Below are 21,520 nucleotides of genomic sequence, written 5' to 3' on the forward strand. Positions count from 1 at the left end.
ACTTCCTTTCCTAATTTAGTTTTTTCCTAGAATAGTGCAATATGCACGCTCTTTAAATTCCTCTTTGTATTCAATTGTTTACATATGAACAAAAATATCATTTTTATATTTCTGTACCAAAAGAAAAACATTTTCAGGTAGGGCATGTGCGCAAAGGTTAAGCTTATAGTGGTACTGATTGAAATACATCTGTTTGTGACACACCCATTAATCAAATCAGAATTGTAAAACTTATCTCTACCTGTATTCAGGTGCGGAAGCTTGATTAGATCGATGTGTTCTTCCAAATTGTTGAATTGCTCGGTCTGCACTCCAAGGTAGTTCTAGAGTTAAATGAACTCTTCTTTTCTGTTGAGATATGGGGAGAATGAGAAGACGAGTAAGAAACAGATCCAAACTCAACTAGCACTTAAGAACAAGGAATAGGTATGTGAATAAATCCTTATCCAACAGGAACTCATGGAATATTGGAATGAAGTAGAAATATAACGAAAAATGACCTGATTTATGGCCCTTCTATCTGCTTGCAATGAAACACCAGCTGATCCAGCTTCGGAAATAATAGCTACCAGCTTCTTACCATCCATGAAGAGTTGCTTTTCATGCATATTGACCATTTCCATGGTCACGTCTTTCCTGAGCCACGCCAAATAGTGACTTAATGATAATAAAATAAAGAAAAAAAGCAAGTGCCTTTGTTCCCAAAACTCACGTGTTTCGTGCCTGATAGGTGACTCCTTTTCCACCAGAAGCTCTGACAAGCATGCCTCGCCTCCCTGTTATTTCTGAGACTTTATCAGGGCCTCCAAGCTGCACAGGCATTGCAAGGTTAATAGAAGACGAAAGTTGTGAAATATTAGTGAATATTGACAGGTATTTAGTTTGGATCATGCAGCTACCTGATCAATAATATCATCCAATGGATTGTTTGGAAGATCCATTGAACGAATTATTTCTAAAATATTTGATTGACGCTCCACTGCTACTTCATACCTAATCATAGCCATCGAAATCACGTGCAAGGTTCAAAAATAACACTAGCATGCTATCATGAAAGGAAAAATGGTTGGCAAAATAAAAACCTTTTTTTGCACAAAAGATACCTCTTAAACAGTTCTGCAACATAGGCACGTCTCTCTTGGAGATATTCCTCCGTTTTTTCCTTGCACAAGTGACAAGACCAATCCTCAGGTGCTGCTTCAACAACAGGTGGAACTAGACATGCAGGATGGACAAGCTGGCCACAGCAAGAACATTGTAGTAATTTCTTTCTTTCCTACAGAAGTAAAGAGAGGTGTCACTGTGGATAGATTAAAAACACACCAATATGTCCTATAAATCTAAACAAGAGAGAGAGAGATACCTCTTCTGAGTTGCAGATGTTGCATATCTGAAACTCATCGTCAGATCCAACAGATTCTGGTTCAGTGTCGGCTGCACTCATCAGAAAGAGAATCAACAACGATCATGAAAATCTTGCATTGTGAGCAAGAGAGAGAGAGAGCATCATACATCGATGGTAAAATTAATGAGTGAAGAATGGGTGTCAAGTAAAAAGAAGCCATCAATGCAAATGCCTAGATAAAGGTGGAGTTAAGGGGATCTTAAGCATGAAGTTTAGATATTTGTACCATTAAGTGATTTATGCAATGTGTATCAGGAATTCATAGAGCTGTTCAAATGTTATTTATAAGCAGCTATGTTCTCGATAAGCTTCATCAGGTTTACGGACAAATGATAATTTCTTCGTCATAACCAAAACTATTTTCTTTCATGAGAGAGAGAAGAGTGTACTGCAGGAAAACGTATCAATTACATCTGGCCACTAAACAAGGCATATAAGAGCCAAGAGACTGTGAATGTGACTTAAATATAATCAAGAAGTCTTTGGTCCACTCTTTTGAGAGTTGGAGAAGGAACAAGGAGAGCGCGTAGTTGTCTAGTGATAAGGCTAACTTAATTTTGACAGCATTGGCCAAAAGTTGTCATCTTGCCCAGCCTCTCTCCTCTTGTTCCATCCATGAGGCTACATGGCACTGCACATGCAAGACTTCAAAATTCCGAATATGTCATTTACATATTCATGTACTTCGCTGAATGTTGGAATAAATAATGCATTAATAATGATAATGGATGAGACGACATCATGTTGTGATAGAGAAAAAGAATGCTAATTTTCAAAACCATGTAACAGCAAGATTTCGTTCCATATTTGCACTGAAACTACACGTCAGATCAAGGATTATTATAGTTTACTTTCTGATCCCCACTCGCTTTCTTCATCACTTTCAGCTTGCCATTTAGCAACTTTCCTTACTCTCCCAGTGAAGGAAACATCAGGCTTTGCTGAGCGTCTCTTTTTTGGTAGCTCTTTCTCACTTTCCTCTGAACACAAAAGTAGAAAATGAATACTTCAGGACGCTAAAAAAAGAAGAGGAAGATACATACTGTTCCACTATACAAACTATATACATACCTGGGAGTGGTTCAGGCTTCTCGGGCAGAGGATAATTTTCTTCAACAAATTTCAGCAACAATTCACGAGGTCCCGAGACGAAATCATCAAGTTCAAGACCCTATTTCCACACAAAAGAACTTCCCCTATGAGAAAAATTTGTTGAAAACAAATTCATCAAGAAAATATACCCAAAATTCATGATAAGAAAGTTACTTGACAAGCATTTTGATACTTTAATAATTTTCACCCAAGAGTATGACAAGTTGATAACATATGTGGCAGGAATTTGGGAATCCAGGAGATTTAAGCATTACTGCAGGGGAGGGGAGGCTCACATATTTTGACACAGCTTCCTCAGTCCGTGCTTCTCCAGTACTCTGTAGGCCTATGACCACACACTTATTTTCCATCAATGCTTGCTTAGAAAGATTTACGACTGCAGGCACCTTGGCTGACATGCACATGTGTCTAAAGAAACGCTACGATTCATGGAAACAAAAATAGGTATGAAATGTGCATAAGGAAAAAATTGAAAGCATTAAATATATCTAGGTTATTTGCTGCAGACTTGAAGAGTTGATGTTTATAAACCTGATGATTTGCCCAAAATAATCTCCACAATTGACTTGAGCTCGGCTTGTCATTGGTGAGGAATGTGCTTGCTGATAGTAATTCCATTCTCAACTTGGCCCAAAATTCTGCTGCTTTTCTATACATATCCTGAGAACAGTGAAGTGTCAAGTGGAAAAAAGATAGTCGCAAATGTTAATAGTTTATATGATCAGGAAAATCATGCAACAATTACAGACATAGGTTTTCTAGACAATTTCAATACTGAAACCTCGAAATTGTAAAGGCACAGATACTAGCGGGAACAGAAATAAAATATTCTTTCACACATCGTCAATTTTCATCAACATAATCCAACACATTAACAGCAGACCAACGGTGAAGGGTGGTCTGGATGGACAGTCAGGCTACCGGGGTGCCCGCCCGCGCATATACATAAATAGCAGAGTGGCTCAATAAAAATATATAAAGCATGGTTATTTGCACAATTTTCTCTTTACAGGATGGTAATACTGTAACCAACTTCTGCATCCATCAGATTACAAGAAGTCAAGGAAATGCACCAATTCAAAAGCATATCAAGGATCATGAACTGATTAGAAAGAATTAATAAAAAGTGAAAACATTTAACGCCATAGCATTGCGATATTCAATTCGCCCGTTTGGCAGGGCTTTCAAAAAATCAAAAGCTGCTTCTATGACTAAGAAGCTCCTTTTGGACCTATTTGAATAATTTTCTCTTGATAATAGAGCTTTCAGAAGAAGCTAACCAAAGGTGACTTCTTTGGGAAGCTCTTCTACAAAAAGAAGAAGCTATCCCAGACAAGCCCTAAAAGTACCAAATTTGATGTGAGAAAATGATAACTTTTAAATTGCCATATGTTCAGTAGTCAATAGTCAATCTCCTTTTTAAGTCAGTACAAACAAGAAACTGCACTATACCGTCATACTGGAATTCAAGGGAACTTCAACAACTTCGAATTCTACACCTTCGTAGCTCAGCGTACGACAAACATACATACCCCTAGAAAAGAAAATGTGATTTTAATTGACAAAATTGTTATTTGTGTTAATTATTCCATACGGTATGCTAAATCAAAACCTTGCTTTCATGTCCATGGCAACAAGTTCTAGAGCTCCAACGCCTCCTTTCTCCATTGCACCTGTAAAGGATCATGAGAGGTAGCCACAACTTTACAATCATTGGATAAACATAATAGAAAAATAAAATTGTGTGAGTCTTTAGGTTCACTGAAAACATAAAAAATAAAAACCGAACAGCACATAATATATGCCTGAAGACCTGCAGTTGTACCGTGCTGGATAACTTGAGGGAACATACTAAACAAGTGATGTAGCACGTGTCTATAAGAAATGCAGAATCAAGCAAATGTGAATAACACAACAACATCCAGGTTGGTGAAATGCAGGAGTCGTGTCGACTCGACAATCAAAGATCGTCTCAAACTATCCATATCATAACAAACATGTCAGACATCAAATCATAGTTCGATTTGCTATTATTTTCTCAATGCATAGGAGAAGAACTGTAACTCTCCCTCTTATACAATAAATCTTGTCCAACAAACATTTTATCCATTTCTTAATGAGGCTGTGAGCATATTGAGAAGATGAAACATAAGTGACACAGATATGAGACTATTCCATATTACTTTGGAGATGGGTCTCTAGCTTTTCAAATTGTAAAATTAATGACATTTCTTCTGAAATAAAATTTGAGAAAACAAAAAAGGAAATGAGAAGGAAGGTTAAAGAAATGAGCTCGGATTTCTTAAGTTGGATAAAGAAAAAAATCGGTCAAACCAATTAGCACGGAAATTACTGATGAAACTGAAGGTAAGCCTATAATTCAGCCAAAAGATATCATCAGCGTAGCTACATAAGTACCCTGAATTCATGGAAGATAGCTTACATAAATTTAAACTAGATATCAATTTGACTGACAGCTGCACTAAATGAAAATCGCACCTAAAAATTCACGGAAGTTGATAAAAGATGTTCCAACTCCCCAAAGACCAAGGCGAACCATGTAACCCATATTGCGTGGTTCAGAAGCACCAGTAGCCGAGCAATAAATAACACGAGCTTCAGGAAGTCGGGCCTAATATTTAAGAATCAAAGTGACAATTAAATTTCCATTAAGACACTGCAAAGAATAATGCTATTACTGCTTATTCTTTAGAAGGTTCACATGCAAGAAATATAACAATTTCGCACTGTTTCTGCAACTAATATCGATAGAATATGTAAACTACCGAAAAAGGAAATCACAAACAAGTAAACTGTAAGGGCAGGCAACATACAAATACAGTCACATGAAATGGAAGGCCAAGACACAAAAGCAAGATTTAGCCCATTTTTTATCCCCATTATTTCCAAAATACATTTTTTTCTCTCTTCTTTTCAACCACACATTCTTCAATAATAATATTATACACAAACCCATAAATTTTCCTTATTTTTAACCACACATTCATTTTCCATTAATCTACTATTCCAAAATGCATTCTTAGTCATAAAAGGGGCTTAAACAGATACTTAAATTATATGATAGAGACAAAACAAATACATAATACAATTAAAAAAAAAAAAAAAGGGGTTATAAAGGACTACAAAAAGCTGACGGGTAATTGGTACAAAATGTCACCATCATTTGCAGTCCCTATCATTTCAAACTTGGCATTTGCACCCTCATCTCAATATTTCCTTGCGGAGTTGGTCCTTTCCATCTCATACTATCAATTCCTTTCGTCAAATACGAGTAATTTTTGCAAAACGTCCTATCTTTTGCCTTCGTTGCGCAAATCATCCCTCTCGTTTCAATTTTAGTATTTGGACCCTCAAATTGACCTTTCTTTGCGCAAAAGGTCCTTACAGTCTATTTTCTCTATAATTCTATTTTTGAGGGTCTAAATGCTAAAATTAAAATGATAGGGACGATTTGCGCAATAAAGGCAAACTATATGGACGTTTTGCGTTAATTAACCAATTGCATTCTACACTATGGAAGTAGGGATGTCAAACGGGCCAAACGCCTCGGCCGCTTGGCTCGTGGGCGGCTTGAGCCGAGTAGGGGCTCAATCCCATGAGCAAAGCATGGCTCGTCGAGCCCGCAAACGGCTTGTGGGCACACCACCCACAAGCCAAAGTTCACAAGCTCGTGAGCTCATAAAAAATGTGCAAATTTACAAAAAAATTTAAAAAATTAAGAGCTCGCGAGGGGCTCGTGGGCTCGGCTGGGCTTGACTTGAGAACTCGTGGCTCCTGAGCTCACGAGCTCGTGGGTTAAAGGGCCAAGCCGATCCCTATATGGAAGGTAAGATATAGCATCAACAATCGCGAACAATTAAGTCGTATAACATAATTAGCTCATTTCAAAATGCAGAAATTGGGGATAATGCAAATGCCGGTTATATATAATGGGGAAAATGCAGAACAAACGGCTGAAAACCTAAAATTGATAGAGCCTTGAATTAAGAAGACCAACAATATTACAAAAAACAAAGAAGAAAGCAACTGCAGAGGCACAAGAAAACCATGTGCAATGAATGATTGCCCCATAATAAGGGCTTCAATTAACAACTACAAAGCTGAATCTATCCACATTGCTGTCAAATATTAGATAAATCCATGTTTCTTATATCCTCCATGACATGTATCATCTCCAAAAACTGGTCATTACCCTCCCCCACTTATATAGAGCTTTTACTAGACAATCCAAGATAGATCCTAGCATTTACTCGTATTCACTTTCAGTACTCCCCAATTTTAAATTATCTTTCCTCATAACTCAGCCCCAAAGGTGAAGGCATCATCTGATTAAGGAGTCATGTTCTTTAAACGAAGAATAAGACAAGCTGCAAAATGATTAACTGCATAAACTTTAGAATAATAATTCCCAGAGCTAGAGAATTTCAAGGGCAACCTGAGGTTGTTGATAGTCCTCGCAACTAAAGTAAGAGTTTGAATTATATTTCTTGCAAGCTTGTCAATTTCTAAAGACATCTGCAGTAAACTGAGGTGATAAACAGATTTCGAGGGTACTAATATTGTTGCTTTCCCAGTTCATTTCACTCTTTTGTCACGATTATTGGCTTCCAAGTCTTGTCCTTGCCACCACACAGCCCAAAAAATTGCCACTAAATATTCTAACAAACTTAATAGCAAGCCTTTCAACAGAATGGCTACCAAGCCAATTCCAATCTTCTATAATCTAACTCACACTCGTCATCATGGATCTTCAATAGCCCTTCCAATATGAATGATGTCTTACATCATAACAAAACTGCAGTTTTTCTACTGTGCATTATTCAAAATGTAACAGGGGATGAACAGTGGATCTCCCACCAACCCAAGCTCCCGCTCCCCCCCGCACATGTGCTCGAAAAACCAAAGTTTTACACTTGAGTGTTATCAATAGCACGAGGAGTTAAAATATTGTCCTCTTTTCTTTTCTTTTAACGATTACATTCACTCACATGATTCAGCAATCTGATGGACTAAATTTGCCACATTCAACTTTCAAGTGTCAGGACATCGACAGAACAAATCAACCAGATATTTTTGGGTATCAATTAAATGAACAAGGACGATGGAGTATCAGGTTGCTAAAGGAATAGATAGTTTCTAAAATTTTAAAAAAGCTAACATTATCCGACTTAATTCATCTCTCTTCATTCTTTGCCAGACAAATTCGACAAAAATGATGGTTGACCATCATAGTATAGGATTCAACAGAAACAAAGCAAACCAACCTGGCAGAAAGACCAATCATTATTCTCAAAGATCTTATATTCAGTGAAATAAGGTTTATAGCTGATATAAGCGAACAGAAATAGAGTTAGTGGAGGGAAGGGGATGAGAGAGAGAGAGAGATTCCGGGTCCCCCAGCTGCCAAGATATGCAGAAATAGAATGAACTGTTAGATATGTAGAAATTCCTCTATCACATTCAGATATTGCCTTATTAAGATTCAGATTATTTCCTATTAACAGATTCTTAGGAAACCATTTATGTAATGGTATAGGCTGTAATATTTCATTTTCTAGTTTGTATAGCCATTACGATCTTTTAAATAGCTGCACATTATTTCTTTTCTATCTTGTAATTTCTAGTCCTATAAATCTGTGACTATCATTCTTTTCAAATTTATAGAAGCTATTAAGCCTTTTCCACAGGAAGAAAGCCAAAAGTAAATATATCTCATGGTACAGCTAAAGGATTGAAAGTGAGACGTGTTTTTGACAAAAGTTCAATTATCTTTAGCAAAGTACGCACCTGAATCTCGAGAACAGCTTCTCCTGTTCTTGTAGATTGTCCTCCAGCTTCTGGGACCAAATTTTTGGCTTTGTGACACTAAAATAAGCAATCATAAAAGATGTTGAAGATTTCCTTGCATGAAACACACCGAACTCACTTCAAGATTAGCTTATGCAAGCCATGTTGATATATTCATTTTGCGAGATCTGATACCTCATCAAATATGATTAGACCATCATACTGAGGTCCACACCATTGTACAAGCTGCTGCAAACGAGAACGACCCTTTTCAGAAGATGCAATGAGGCTGCTATACGTCAAGAAAACAACTCCTTCCCTAATGCCAACGGACTTTGAGTCAAGCTTAGAATAAGGAAGCTTGTTCAAAGCATGCACTACAAGATAAAAAAAATATATATAAGAAAACTCAACTGAGAAATCCTCTAAACATGCAGTACAAGATAAAAAAGTATAAGAAAACCCAACAGAGAAATCCTCTAAACCTCAAATGGTTTAGGTTAACAATAACAAAATATCCTCACTATTGAACCATATTATGATATCAGTGAACATATATTCCCAGACAGAGAGGGAAAAAGACAATAGTACAACATAATTAAATTATCATCTTATTATTTTGTTTAACCCCTAGCAGATCTGTATACAACAAGTATTAATGTATATTGACCCAATTAAATTCGAAAACATCACAAGCCGAAAGTATAAAATAAAAATCAGGGGATTGAAACTATATTATTCCATATTTTACTTAATAAAAAGGTAATACCAAATTAAGCCCTTGATATTGGTTGACCAAACATAGACTAAAGAGAAGGTTGTCCTTGTTTATTGCTTCCATATGCAGGTTTATTCTCTTTCTTCCCCTTCCTATGGTTTTAAACCGTGAACTGGTCAAATTATTGTGTACCCGTCTAACATCAAACACCTTCAATTAAGATTCAAACAGCCACCACACCTATCAGTCCTAAAATTGATGGAAGGAACAAATTTGTGTATTAATATAATTCGCTAATTCAAGAAGGTGCTTTCAAAATATAAAACATAACATGGACAAATCACCTATGATAATGTTTGCCTTAATAAATATTGAAGTTTAAATATATGCAACTGAATGCCCCCCATCCCTCCAAAAAAATAAAGAGAAACTCAATGACCCCAGATATATGGAAGAAAGGGAACATGAGAAAATAAAACCCCAATTTCAAGGCAGTTAATAGAAAAAAAGAATGTACAAAAGCAGCATGTACCTTCTATACACATTGCACCCACGTCATCCAAGTCTCTCCTAGAATCAAATTTCAAGTCTGAACCAATGGAAATCCACCTGCATAAGGTCATTTGAAGAAGAAACAATTTAGAAATCAAGATTAATTAGAGACTGCATCAGAGCTTAGCCAATCACTGGTGCTCAACAAAATTAAGATAAGAACTTGTGTAACACCTAACTTACACTAACTAGTGAATCTTACAGAACACTTACAATGCTTTCCTTCTCCCTTGGTGCCAGTTCTCCCATATTAAGCCTGCAATAGTTCGTCCTTTACCCACACCAGCACCATCTCCAAGAAAAAATCCAGCCCTTGCACCATTCGGAAGGTGGTGAAGATGCCTCTGTCATGGAAACAAGATAACATTGTAAACATTAAATACAACATACATATATCTGTCTCTATGTATGTCAAGATGTAAAAGCAACCTGACAAGCATAGACCAATGTTTCAATTTGCAAGCATGATAGTGCTTTTGAATTTTCCAGGTCATCCTTAGTTCTCAGATCATAAGTAGGTTCAGGAGGCTGCACTGCAGATAAGGAAGATGTCTCCACAATAGGATCCGGATGGGGAGGACCAATTGACAGTTTGGGAGGACGCTGAAAAGAAATACAGCTCAATGCAGAGTGAAGGTAGCTAGAGAAAACAGATTATTCAAGGAGAATAAGGACTCGTACGTAATCCATGAAAGTTTCTCCCACCATTCCACCTTCATCTTCTTCACGCTCAACTTCGACGGCTACCTGAATGGCATTAAAAGTAAAATATCAATGATTTTCTTTAATTCCAAGAAAGTACACTATTAAGAAAGATATCCTCTAAAACAAGCAACTTCTAAGGATGAAATTGATAATAAAAATATATAAAAAAATAGGGATGGCAAAAAACTCCGTCAAACACAATACCCACAGGCCCCCGTCCCGAACGGGTACCCGCTTCATCGGGTATTCGGGTCAGGGACGGTGTGGGGAAGTTCGCCCGGGGCGGCTAAGGGTAACAAAGGCCCCGCCGCGCCCCGTTTGTTTATTTATTTTTTGAAGAATTCAATACATTAAAAGGAAAAGTCCACGAAATTTCATTATTTCTAATAAAAAATGGCAACTAAGATTATCTAAGAAATATGACAAACAATAAAAGCGAAAAACTAATATGGAAGCTTAAAGTAACAAAAATGGTTAAACTCATTCTTAGAGGATGCAAAATTCAATGAGTATAATTGGAGTCAAATGACAAATAAGAATGTGCAAAAAAAATTTGGACAAGAAGGAGGATCTGAATAAAAGCAATGAATCGGAAAAAGAAAGAGAAAGAAAGATGTTAGATCTTAATGCAAGAATGTATCTTCCGATGCATGAGTGGCAAGTATGGATACGAATATTTTTTTATATGACAAAAAGTTCCAGCATGTACTTTTCTATTAAGATATATTATTCTTCATAATTATTTTTCTAGCAAGGAACGGTAACACGTTAAATGGGATCAGCAATCATCAAGTCACAAATTATGGTCTTTCTCAGAGGTTATCTACATTGAATTTTATTTTATTTTACTTTTTATCAGAACATGGCATGCTTGCCAAGTTAAAGATATAATATTTACAACGGAATGTCGAAGTTCATAACATGAATAAAAATGTGTAGGGTATTGAGTCATTTGAAGACACGTAATTAGTGAAAACCATATTAAAATTTGTACGGTAAAATATCGAAGTTGCCCCTAAACTTTCCCCGAATGTTTCTCAAATCTATTGAACTTTAAAAGTTTTCAGACTTGCCAATGCCAATGAATATTCCCAAATGTTTCCAAGTTGCCATTGAACTCAAAAAATTTTTCTAGTTGCTTCTGAACTTACAAAAATGTTATTTCATGTGTCATTCGTTGTTTCAAAAGTTAACAGACTTAACTTTTTAATGTGTAATGGCAATTGAGAAATATTTGAGAAAGTTCAATGGCAACTCGAAAAATGTTTAAAGTTTAATGCCAAATAATAAACATTTGGGAAAGTTTAGTAGCAACTAGGATATTTAACTCTCACTTCTTCTATATTGCATAACAAAATATTACTATTGTCATTACAAAATCAATACTCTTATTTTTACGGCAGTCAATGTGATGGGTACTAGTCCAAATGTTAAAGCTGAAATAGAATGTGAGACCCTTGATATATCCAATGAAATATCTCAGTCAAGAATGACAAGGTTCAATCTTCAACATTGGAAAGCTACCTTTGACCAACTTTTGTATATTCAGTCCCACCAATGATTGAACGTCTGGCTCAATTGCTAGGTTAATTATTGTTGCACTATGAACAATATACATCCATCGTTGGGGGATATCTAGTCCACTTCGAAGAGCTATTGCAAAGTTATGATAGTTATCAAGTTCCCCACATTATAGCGTCTAGGTTTCACAAAGGTTTAAATCCTCAAATCTTGACTGAAAACATTCCAACACCTCAATCCTAACTTTTTTCCTTTTTTCCTATTAACTAGGTCTCTTAACTTTAAAGTATCGATTGAGACTAATCACCAAATATGCTAAAAGTAATAATCTCACGAAACTTTCACATGGACCACAGTGAAATCCTAGAAGGTTTATCTGAATAGACATCTCATGAATCTCTTTATTATTTAGATTGGAGCAAATTACTCAAGAAAAATCCACTTAGAAACAATTCATAATCAACTATCACTTAGTCTTTCCAGAAAATAAAGAGATTCCTTCATAAGGCAAGCCATTGTTATTACTTTCTAAACAGAGCACGATTGATCATGAACTAATATCAAGCATGGTCAGTAGTACACTTCGTTCCTTTTCTCAATAATCCACACGTGAAATACACTTAATTGGTGATGTCCCAAAAATTTTTATTAATGACACCCCATTCTTGGCTATTTATTTGTTCGGGAATCCAAAATTCACATCCCGAGCAAAGAAATTCAATGGGATTCTCAAAAAGTAACATAAAACATTCCAATTTCCATGTCACTACATACTTTGCTAACACTAAAAATTAAAAGCAAAAAAATAGGAGAAATCAAAAGAGGAAACCTCATTGACTTCTTCAGGAGGCGGGGGCAGGCGAAGATCCGAAGAAAACTGTTGAAATCTTGACAGATCGACTGCCAGTTCAATGCCGCACTGGGGACAATTGAAGCGTGATAAGCCATGGGGAACATTAAGCAAGGCCTTGCAGTGCGCGCAAGGCAGCTGTATCTTCGTCGGATCAATGCCATATGCTGGAACATTACGCAGTTGATGGACCTGGACCTGGACCTGGTTGGGCTGCATCAGCTCAGGCGGCAGCATTTGCGGCAATTTGCAACTAGGGCACGCGAACTCCGTCAAATCCGGGCCCACTGTCAGCACCATCTTGCACCCCGCGCAACGCACCTGGCAACCCCCGCCGTTTCCTCCTGTAGATTGGGATCGCTGTGGAGGCGGTGCCGATATAGGTGTCGTCGGAGGATGGATATAAACAGATACTTAAATTATATGATAGAGACAAAACAAATACATAATACAATTAAAAAAAAAAAAAAAAGGGTTATAAAGGACTACAAAAAGCTGACGGGTAATTGGTACAAAATGTCACCATCATTTGCAGTCCCTATCATTTCAAACTTGGCATTTGCACCCTCATCTCAATATTTCCTTGCGGAGCTGGTCCTTTCCATCTCATACTATCAATTCCTTTCGTCAAATACGAGTAATTTTTGCAAAACGTCCTATCTTTTGCCTTCGTTGCGCAAATCATCCCTCTCGTTTCAATTTTAGTATTTGGACCCTCAAATTGACCTTTCTTTGCGCAAAAGGTCCTTACAGTCTATTTTCTCTATAATTCTATTTTTGAGGGTCTAAATGCTAAAATTAAAATGATAGGGACGATTTGCGCAATAAAGGCAAACTATATGGACATTTTGCGTTAATTAACCAATTGCATTCTACACTATGGAAGTAGGGATGTCAAACGGGCCAAACGCCTCGGCCGCTTGGCTCGTGGGCGGCTTGAGCCGAGTAGGGGCTCAATCCCATGAGCAAAGCATGGCTCGTCGAGCCCGCAAACGGCTTGTGGGCACACCACCCACAAGCCAAAGTTCACAAGCTCGTGAGCTCATAAAAAATGTGCAAATTTACAAAAAAATTTAAAAAATTAAGAGCTCGCGAGGGGCTCGTGGGCTCGGCTGGGCTTGACTTGAGAACTCGTGGCTCCTGAGCTCACGAGCTCGTGGGTTAAAGGGCCAAGCCGATCCCTATATGGAAGGTAAGATATAGCATCAACAATCGCGAACAATTAAGTCGTATAACATAATTAGCTCATTTCAAAATGCAGAAATTGGGGATAATGCAAATGCCGGTTATATATAATGGGGAAAATGCAGAACAAACGGCTGAAAACCTAAAATTGATAGAGCCTTGAATTAAGAAGACCAACAATATTACAAAAAACAAAGAAGAAAGCAACTGCAGAGGCACAAGAAAACCATGTGCAATGAATGATTGCCCCATAATAAGGGCTTCAATTAACAACTACAAAGCTGAATCTATCCACATTGCTGTCAAATATTAGATAAATCCATGTTTCTTATATCCTCCATGACATGTATCATCTCCAAAAACTGGTCATTACCCTCCCCCACTTATATAGAGCTTTTACTAGACAATCCAAGATAGATCCTAGCATTTACTCGTATTCACTTTCAGTACTCCCCAATTTTAAATTATCTTTCCTCATAACTCAGCCCCAAAGGTGAAGGCATCATCTGATTAAGGAGTCATGTTCTTTAAACGAAGAATAAGACAAGCTGCAAAATGATTAACTGCATAAACTTTAGAATAATAATTCCCAGAGCTAGAGAATTTCAAGGGCAACCTGAGGTTGTTGATAGTCCTCGCAACTAAAGTAAGAGTTTGAATTATATTTCTTGCAAGCTTGTCAATTTCTAAAGACATCTGCAGTAAACTGAGGTGATAAACAGATTTCGAGGGTACTAATATTGTTGCTTTCCCAGTTCATTTCACTCTTTTGTCACGATTATTGGCTTCCAAGTCTTGTCCTTGCCACCACACAGCCCAAAAAATTGCCACTAAATATTCTAACAAACTTAATAGCAAGCCTTTCAACAGAATGGCTACCAAGCCAATTCCAATCTTCTATAATCTAACTCACACTCGTCATCATGGATCTTCAATAGCCCTTCCAATATGAATGATGTCTTACATCATAACAAAACTGCAGTTTTTCTACTGTGCATTATTCAAAATGTAACAGGGGATGAACAGTAGATCTCCCACCAACCCAAGCTCCCGCTCCCCCCCCGCACATGTGCTCGAAAAACCAAAGTTTTACACTTGAGTGTTATCAATAGCACGAGGAGTTAAAATATTGTCCTCTTTTCTTTTCTTTTAACGATTACATTCACTCACATGATTCAGCAATCTGATGGACTAAATTTGCCACATTCAACTTTCAAGTGTCAGGACATCGACAGAACAAATCAACCAGATATTTTTGGGTATCAATTAAATGAACAAGGACGATGGAGTATCAGGTTGCTAAAGGAATAGATAGTTTCTAAAATTTTAAAAAAGCTAACATTATCCGACTTAATTCATCTCTCTTCATTCTTTGCCAGACAAATTCGACAAAAATGATGGTTGACCATCATAGTATAGGATTCAACAGAAACAAAGCAAACCAACCTGGCAGAAAGACCAATCATTATTCTCAAAGATCTTATATTCAGTGAAATAAGGTTTATAGCTGATATAAGCGAACAGAAATAGAGTTAGTGGAGGGAAGGGGATGAGAGAGAGAGAGAGAGAGATTCCGGGTCCCCCAGCTGCCAAGATATGCAGAAATAGAATGAACTGTTAGATATGTAGAAATTCCTCTATCACATTCAGATATTGCCTTATTAAGATTCAGATTATTTCCTATTAACAGATTCTTAGGAAACCATTTATGTAATGGTATAGGCTGTAATATTTCATTTTCTAGTTTGTATAGCCATTACGATCTTTTAAATAGCTGCACATTATTTCTTTTCTATCTTGTAATTTCTAGTCCTATAAATCTGTGACTATCATTCTTTTCAAATTTATAGAAGCTATTAAGCCTTTTCCACAGGAAGAAAGCCAAAAGTAAATATATCTCATGGTACAGCTAAAGGATTGAAAGTGAGACGTGTTTTTGACAAAAGTTCAATTATCTTTAGCAAAGTACGCACCTGAATCTCGAGAACAGCTTCTCCTGTTCTTGTAGATTGTCCTCCAGCTTCTGGGACCAAATTTTTGGCTTTGTGACACTAAAATAAGCAATCATAAAAGATGTTGAAGATTTCCTTGCATGAAACACACCGAACTCACTTCAAGATTAGCTTATGCAAGCCATGTTGATATATTCATTTTGCGAGATCTGATACCTCATCAAATATGATTAGACCATCATACTGAGGTCCACACCATTGTACAAGCTGCTGCAAACGAGAACGACCCTTTTCAGAAGATGCAATGAGGCTGCTATACGTCAAGAAAACAACTCCTTCCCTAATGCCAACGGACTTTGAGTCAAGCTTAGAATAAGGAAGCTTGTTCAAAGCATGCACTACAAGATAAAAAAAATATATATAAGAAAACTCAACTGAGAAATCCTCTAAACATGCAGTACAAGATAAAAAAGTATAAGAAAACCCAACAGAGAAATCCTCTAAACCTCAAATGGTTTAGGTTAACAATAACAAAATATCCTCACTATTGAACCATATTATGATATCAGTGAACATATATTCCCAGACAGAGAGGGAAAAAGACAATAGTACAACATAATTAAATTATCATCTTATTATTTTGTTTAACCCCTAGCAGATCTGTATACAACAAGTATTAATGTATATTGACCCAATTAAATTCGAAAACATCACAAGCCGAAAGTATAAAATAAAAATCAGGGGATTGAAACTATATTATTCCATATTTTACTTAATAAAAAGGTAATACCAAATTAAGCCCTTGATATTGGTTGACCAAACATAGACTAAAGAGAAGGTTGTCCTTGTTTATTGCTTCCATATGCAGGTTTATTCTCTTTCTTCCCCTTCCTATGGTTTTAAACCGTGAACTGGTCAAATTATTGTGTACCCGTCTAACATCAAACACCTTCAATTAAGATTCAAACAGCCACCACACCTATCAGTCCTAAAATTGATGGAAGGAACAAATTTGTGTATTAATATAATTCGCTAATTCAAGAAGGTGCTTTCAAAATATAAAACATAACATGGACAAATCACCTATGATAATGTTTGTCTTAATAAATATTGAAGTTTAAATATATGCAACTGAATGCCCCCCATCCCTCCAAAAAAATAAAGAGAAACTCAATGACCCCAGATATATGGAAGAAAGGGAACATGAGAAAATAAAACCCCAATTTCAAGGCAGTTAATAGAAAAAAAAGAATGTACAAAAGCAGCATGTACCTTCTATACACATTGCACCCACGTCATCCAAGTCTCTCCTAGAATCAAATTTCAAGTCTGAACCAATGGAAATCCACCTGCATAAGGTCATTTGAAGAAGAAACAATTTAGAAATCAAGATTAATTAGAGACTGCATCAGAGCTTAGCCAATCACTGGTGCTCAACAAAATTAAGATAAGAACTTGTGTAACACCTAACTTACACTAACTAGTGAATCTTACAGAACACTTACAATGCTTTCCTTCTCCCTTGGTGCCAGTTCTCCCATATTAAGCCTGCAATAGTTCGTCCTTTACCCACACCAGCACCATCTCCAAGAAAAAATCCAGCCCTTGCACCATTCGGAAGGTGGTGAAGATGCCTCTGTCATGGAAACAAGATAACATTGTAAACATTAAATACAACATACATATATCTGTCTCTATGTATGTCAAGATGTAAAAGCAACCTGACAAGCATAGACCAATGTTTCAATTTGCAAGCATGATAGTGCTTTTGAATTTTCCAGGTCATCCTTAGTTCTCAGATCATAAGTAGGTTCAGGAGGCTGCACTGCAGATAAGGAAGATGTCTCCACAATAGGATCCGGATGGGGAGGACCAATTGACAGTTTGGGAGGACGCTGAAAAGAAATACAGCTCAATGCAGAGTGAAGGTAGCTAGAGAAAACAGATTATTCAAGGAGAATAAGGACTCGTACGTAATCCATGAAAGTTTCTCCCACCATTCCACCTTCATCTTCTTCACGCTCAACTTCGACGGCTACCTGAATGGCATTAAAAGTAAAATATCAATGATTTTCTTTAATTCCAAGAAAGTACACTATTAAGAAAGATATCCTCTAAAACAAGCAACTTCTAAGGATGAAATTGATAATAAAAATATATAAAAAAATAGGGATGGCAAAAAACTCCGTCAAACACAATACCCACAGGCCCCCATCCCGAACGGGTACCCGCTTCATCGGGTATTCGGGTCAGGGACGGTGTGGGGAAGTTCGCCCGGGGCGGCTAAGGGTAACAAAGGCCCCGCCGCGCCCCGTTTGTTTATTTATTTTTTGAAGAATTCAATACATTAAAAGGAAAAGTCCACGAAATTTCATTATTTCTAATAAAAAATGGCAACTAAGATTATCTAAGAAATATGACAAACAATAAAAGCGAAGAACTAATATGGAAGCTTAAAGTAACAAAAATGGTTAAACTCATTCTTAGAGGATGCAAAATTCAATGAGTATAATTGGAGTCAAATGACAAATAAGAATGTGCAAAAAAAATTTGGACAAGAAGGAGGATCTGAATAAAAGCAATGAATCGGAAAAAGAAAGAGAAAGAAAGATGTTAGATCTTAATGCAAGAATGTATCTTCCGATGCATGAGTGGCAAGTATGGATACGAATATTTTTTTATATGACAAAAAGTTCCAGCATGTACTTTTCTATTAAGATATATTATTCTTCATAATTATTTTTCTAGCAAGGAACGGTAACACGTTAAATGGGATCAGCAATCATCAAGTCACAAATTATGGTCTTTCTCAGAGGTTATCTACATTGAATTTTATTTTATTTTACTTTTTATCAGAACATGGCATGCTTGCCAAGTTAAAGATATAATATTTACAACGGAATGTCGAAGTTCATAACATGAATAAAAATGTGTAGGGTATTGAGTCATTTGAAGACACGTAATTAGTGAAAACCATATTAAAATTTGTACGGTAAAATATCGAAGTTGCCCCTAAACTTTCCCCGAATGTTTCTCAAATCTATTGAACTTTAAAAGTTTTCAGACTTGCCAATGCCAATGAATATTCCCAAATGTTTCCAAGTTGCCATTGAACTCAAAAAATTTTTCTAGTTGCTTCTGAACTTACAAAAATGTTATTTCATGTGTCATTCGTTGTTTCAAAAGTTAACAGACTTAACTTTTTAATGTGTAATGGCAATTGAGAAATATTTGAGAAAGTTCAATGGCAACTCGAAAAATGTTTAAAGTTTAATGCCAAATAATAAACATTTGGGAAAGTTTAGTAGCAACTAGGATATTTAACTCTCACTTCTTCTATATTGCATAACAAAATATTACTATTGTCATTACAAAATCAATACTCTTATTTTTACGGCAGTCAATGTGATGGGTACTAGTCCAAATGTTAAAGCTGAAATAGAATGTGAGACCCTTGATATATCCAATGAAATATCTCAGTCAAGAATGACAAGGTTCAATCTTCAACATTGGAAAGCTACCTTTGACCAACTTTTGTATATTCAGTCCCACCAATGATTGAACGTCTGGCTCAATTGCTAGGTTAATTATTGTTGCACTATGAACAATATACATCCATCGTTGGGGGATATCTAGTCCACTTCGAAGAGCTATTGCAAAGTTATGATAGTTATCAAGTTCCCCACATTATAGCGTCTAGGTTTCACAAAGGTTTAAATCCTCAAATCTTGACTGAAAACATTCCAACACCTCAATCCTAACTTTTTTCCTTTTTTCCTATTAACTAGGTCTCTTAACTTTAAAGTATCGATTGAGACTAATCACCAAATATGCTAAAAGTAATAATCTCACGAAACTTTCACATGGACCACAGTGAAATCCTAGAAGGTTTATCTGAATAGACATCTCATGAATCTCTTTATTATTTAGATTGGAGCAAATTACGCAAGAAAAATCCACTTAGAAACAATTCATAATCAACTATCACTTAGTCTTTCCAGAAAATAAAGAGATTCCTTCATAAGGCAAGCCATTGTTATTACTTTCTAAACAGAGCACGATTGATCATGAACTAATATCAAGCATGGTCAGTAGTACACTTCGTTCCTTTTCTCAATAATCCACACGTGAAATACACTTAATTGGTGATGTCCCAAAAATTTTTATTAATGACACCCCATTCTTGGCTATTTATTTGTTCGGGAATCCAAAATTCACATCCCGAGCAAAGAAATTCAATGGGATTCTCAAAAAGTAACATAAAACATTCCAATTTCCATGTCACTACATACTTTGCTAACACTAAAAATTAAAAGCAAAAAAATAGGAGAAATCAAAAGAGGAAACCTCATTGACTTCTTCAGGAGGCGGGGGCAGGCGAAGATCCGAAGAAAACTGTTGAAATCTTGACAGATCGACTGCCAGTTCAATGCCGCACTGGGGACAATTGAAGCGTGATAAGCCATGGGGAACATTAAGCAAGGCCTTGCAGTGCGCGCAAGGCAGCTGTATCTTCGTCGGATCAATGCCATATGCTGGAACATTACGCAGTTGATGGACCTGGACCTGGACCTGGACCTGGTTGGGCTGCATCAGCTCAGGCGGCAGCATTTGCGGCAATTTGCAACTAGGGCACGCGAACTCCGTCAAATCCGGGCCCACTGTCAGCACCATCTTGCACCCCGCGCAACGCACCTGGCAACCCCCGCCGTTTCCTCCTGTAGATTGGGATCGCTGTGGAGGCGGTGCCGATATAGGTGTCGTCGGAGGATGGATAATCGGGGGCGGCGGCGCCGATGGCTGCCCCATTTCGATTTATTCTGTCTCCAAAAAAATTAAAAATGTTATTGAATTGAAAAGGAAAAAAGAAGTAATTTGAGGAGATATTACAGTATTACAGATAATTGGAAGAACTTGATGAAGAAGGGGCAAAGGAATTTCGCGGTGTGTTTGGGTTTCGACGTGCACGTTGCCGACTCTCGAGTCTTGAAGCTTGATGTGTGTGCGTGCATGCTGAGTCACCTTAGTTCAACGGCTCAATTCAGTTACTATTTCTTTCTGGCTATGGGCTCTGAAGAATTTACTTTTAATCATTTCTTTTCTTTCTCCCTTTATTTTCCTTATTAGATGGGAATTTGAAATCTGACAGTGTGGATTTTTTTGTGCCTCTTCTGTTCAGGAAAAATTATAATTTGATAGAAATTAGTGATAAATAATATAAATAGTAATTGTAAATTATAAACAAGGTGTTTTTAAATTTAATATCTGATTTTGACTTTTAAACTATATAATGTAAACTAAGCAAGCATTCAATTTTTTATTTTTTTGACGCAAACAAGCATTCAATTTTATTATGAACTTTCGGTAGAGCACAGAGTTGGGCCTAACTTTTTAGTAATGAGATTGCTCAACTACAGTTGACACAATTAACACTATGTCATTGTTTGTGGAGAAAATTGCCTTGAAATATACAATTAAAGACTATTTATCATAAATCAGGGAAATTAGTTTAAAATTCATAATACGGGTGATAATTATATTTTAATAATATAATTAATAAAAATTTAATTAAACATAATTTACTCCACCCCTACCAGTCCCAATCAATTTCAAACTTTCTCACTCTCCTCCTTCTCTCTTCTTTCTCTCTTTTTATTACCCACCTAACCCCTTTGTAACACCACATTTTTCAGCACCGCTGCGCTAGGTGG

General features: G+C 36.7%; 1 protein-coding gene across 1 annotated transcript; it reads right to left on the minus strand.

Moving 5' to 3' along the window:
- Nucleotides 1-16: 16 nt before the first annotated feature.
- On the minus strand, nucleotides 17-20,921 carry LOC111368551 (protein FORGETTER 1-like). The gene is made up of 22 exons (XM_022989855.1): nucleotides 20,708-20,921; nucleotides 20,382-20,629; nucleotides 12,652-12,876; nucleotides 10,278-10,343; nucleotides 10,026-10,199; nucleotides 9,810-9,940; nucleotides 9,577-9,653; nucleotides 8,522-8,703; nucleotides 8,327-8,404; nucleotides 5,018-5,150; nucleotides 4,131-4,191; nucleotides 3,971-4,052; nucleotides 3,050-3,178; nucleotides 2,794-2,937; nucleotides 2,477-2,576; nucleotides 2,257-2,385; nucleotides 1,364-1,434; nucleotides 1,104-1,276; nucleotides 900-993; nucleotides 713-810; nucleotides 501-636; nucleotides 17-348 (listed from the first exon to the last, which is right to left on the minus strand). The coding sequence occupies exons 2-22, from the start codon at nucleotides 20,616-20,618 to the stop codon at nucleotides 238-240; spliced, it is 2,631 nt and encodes an 876-aa protein (XP_022845623.1). The 5' UTR covers nucleotides 20,619-20,629; nucleotides 20,708-20,921; the 3' UTR covers nucleotides 17-237.
- Nucleotides 20,922-21,520: the final 599 nt, after the last annotated feature.

This window comes from Olea europaea, chromosome 19 (genome assembly GCF_002742605.1).
Source record: "Olea europaea var. sylvestris chromosome 19, O_europaea_v1, whole genome shotgun sequence".
NCBI lineage: Eukaryota > Viridiplantae > Streptophyta > Magnoliopsida > Lamiales > Oleaceae > Olea > Olea europaea.

Bases quoted from the DNA above. Each gene is read 5' to 3' on its own strand.
- LOC111368551 (XM_022989855.1), bottom strand. From the start codon at position 20,618: ATGGGGCAGCCATCGGCGCCGCCGCCCCCGATTATCCATCCTCCGACG. The intron at 9,941-10,025 runs GTTGCTTTTACA...TTTCCATGACAG, and splicing joins CATTGGTCTATGCTTGTCAG to AGGCATCTTCACCACCTTCC. The intron at 2,577-2,793 runs GTGAGCCTCCCC...GTGTGGAAATAG, and splicing joins AGGAAGCTGTGTCAAAATAT to GGTCTTGAACTTGATGATTT.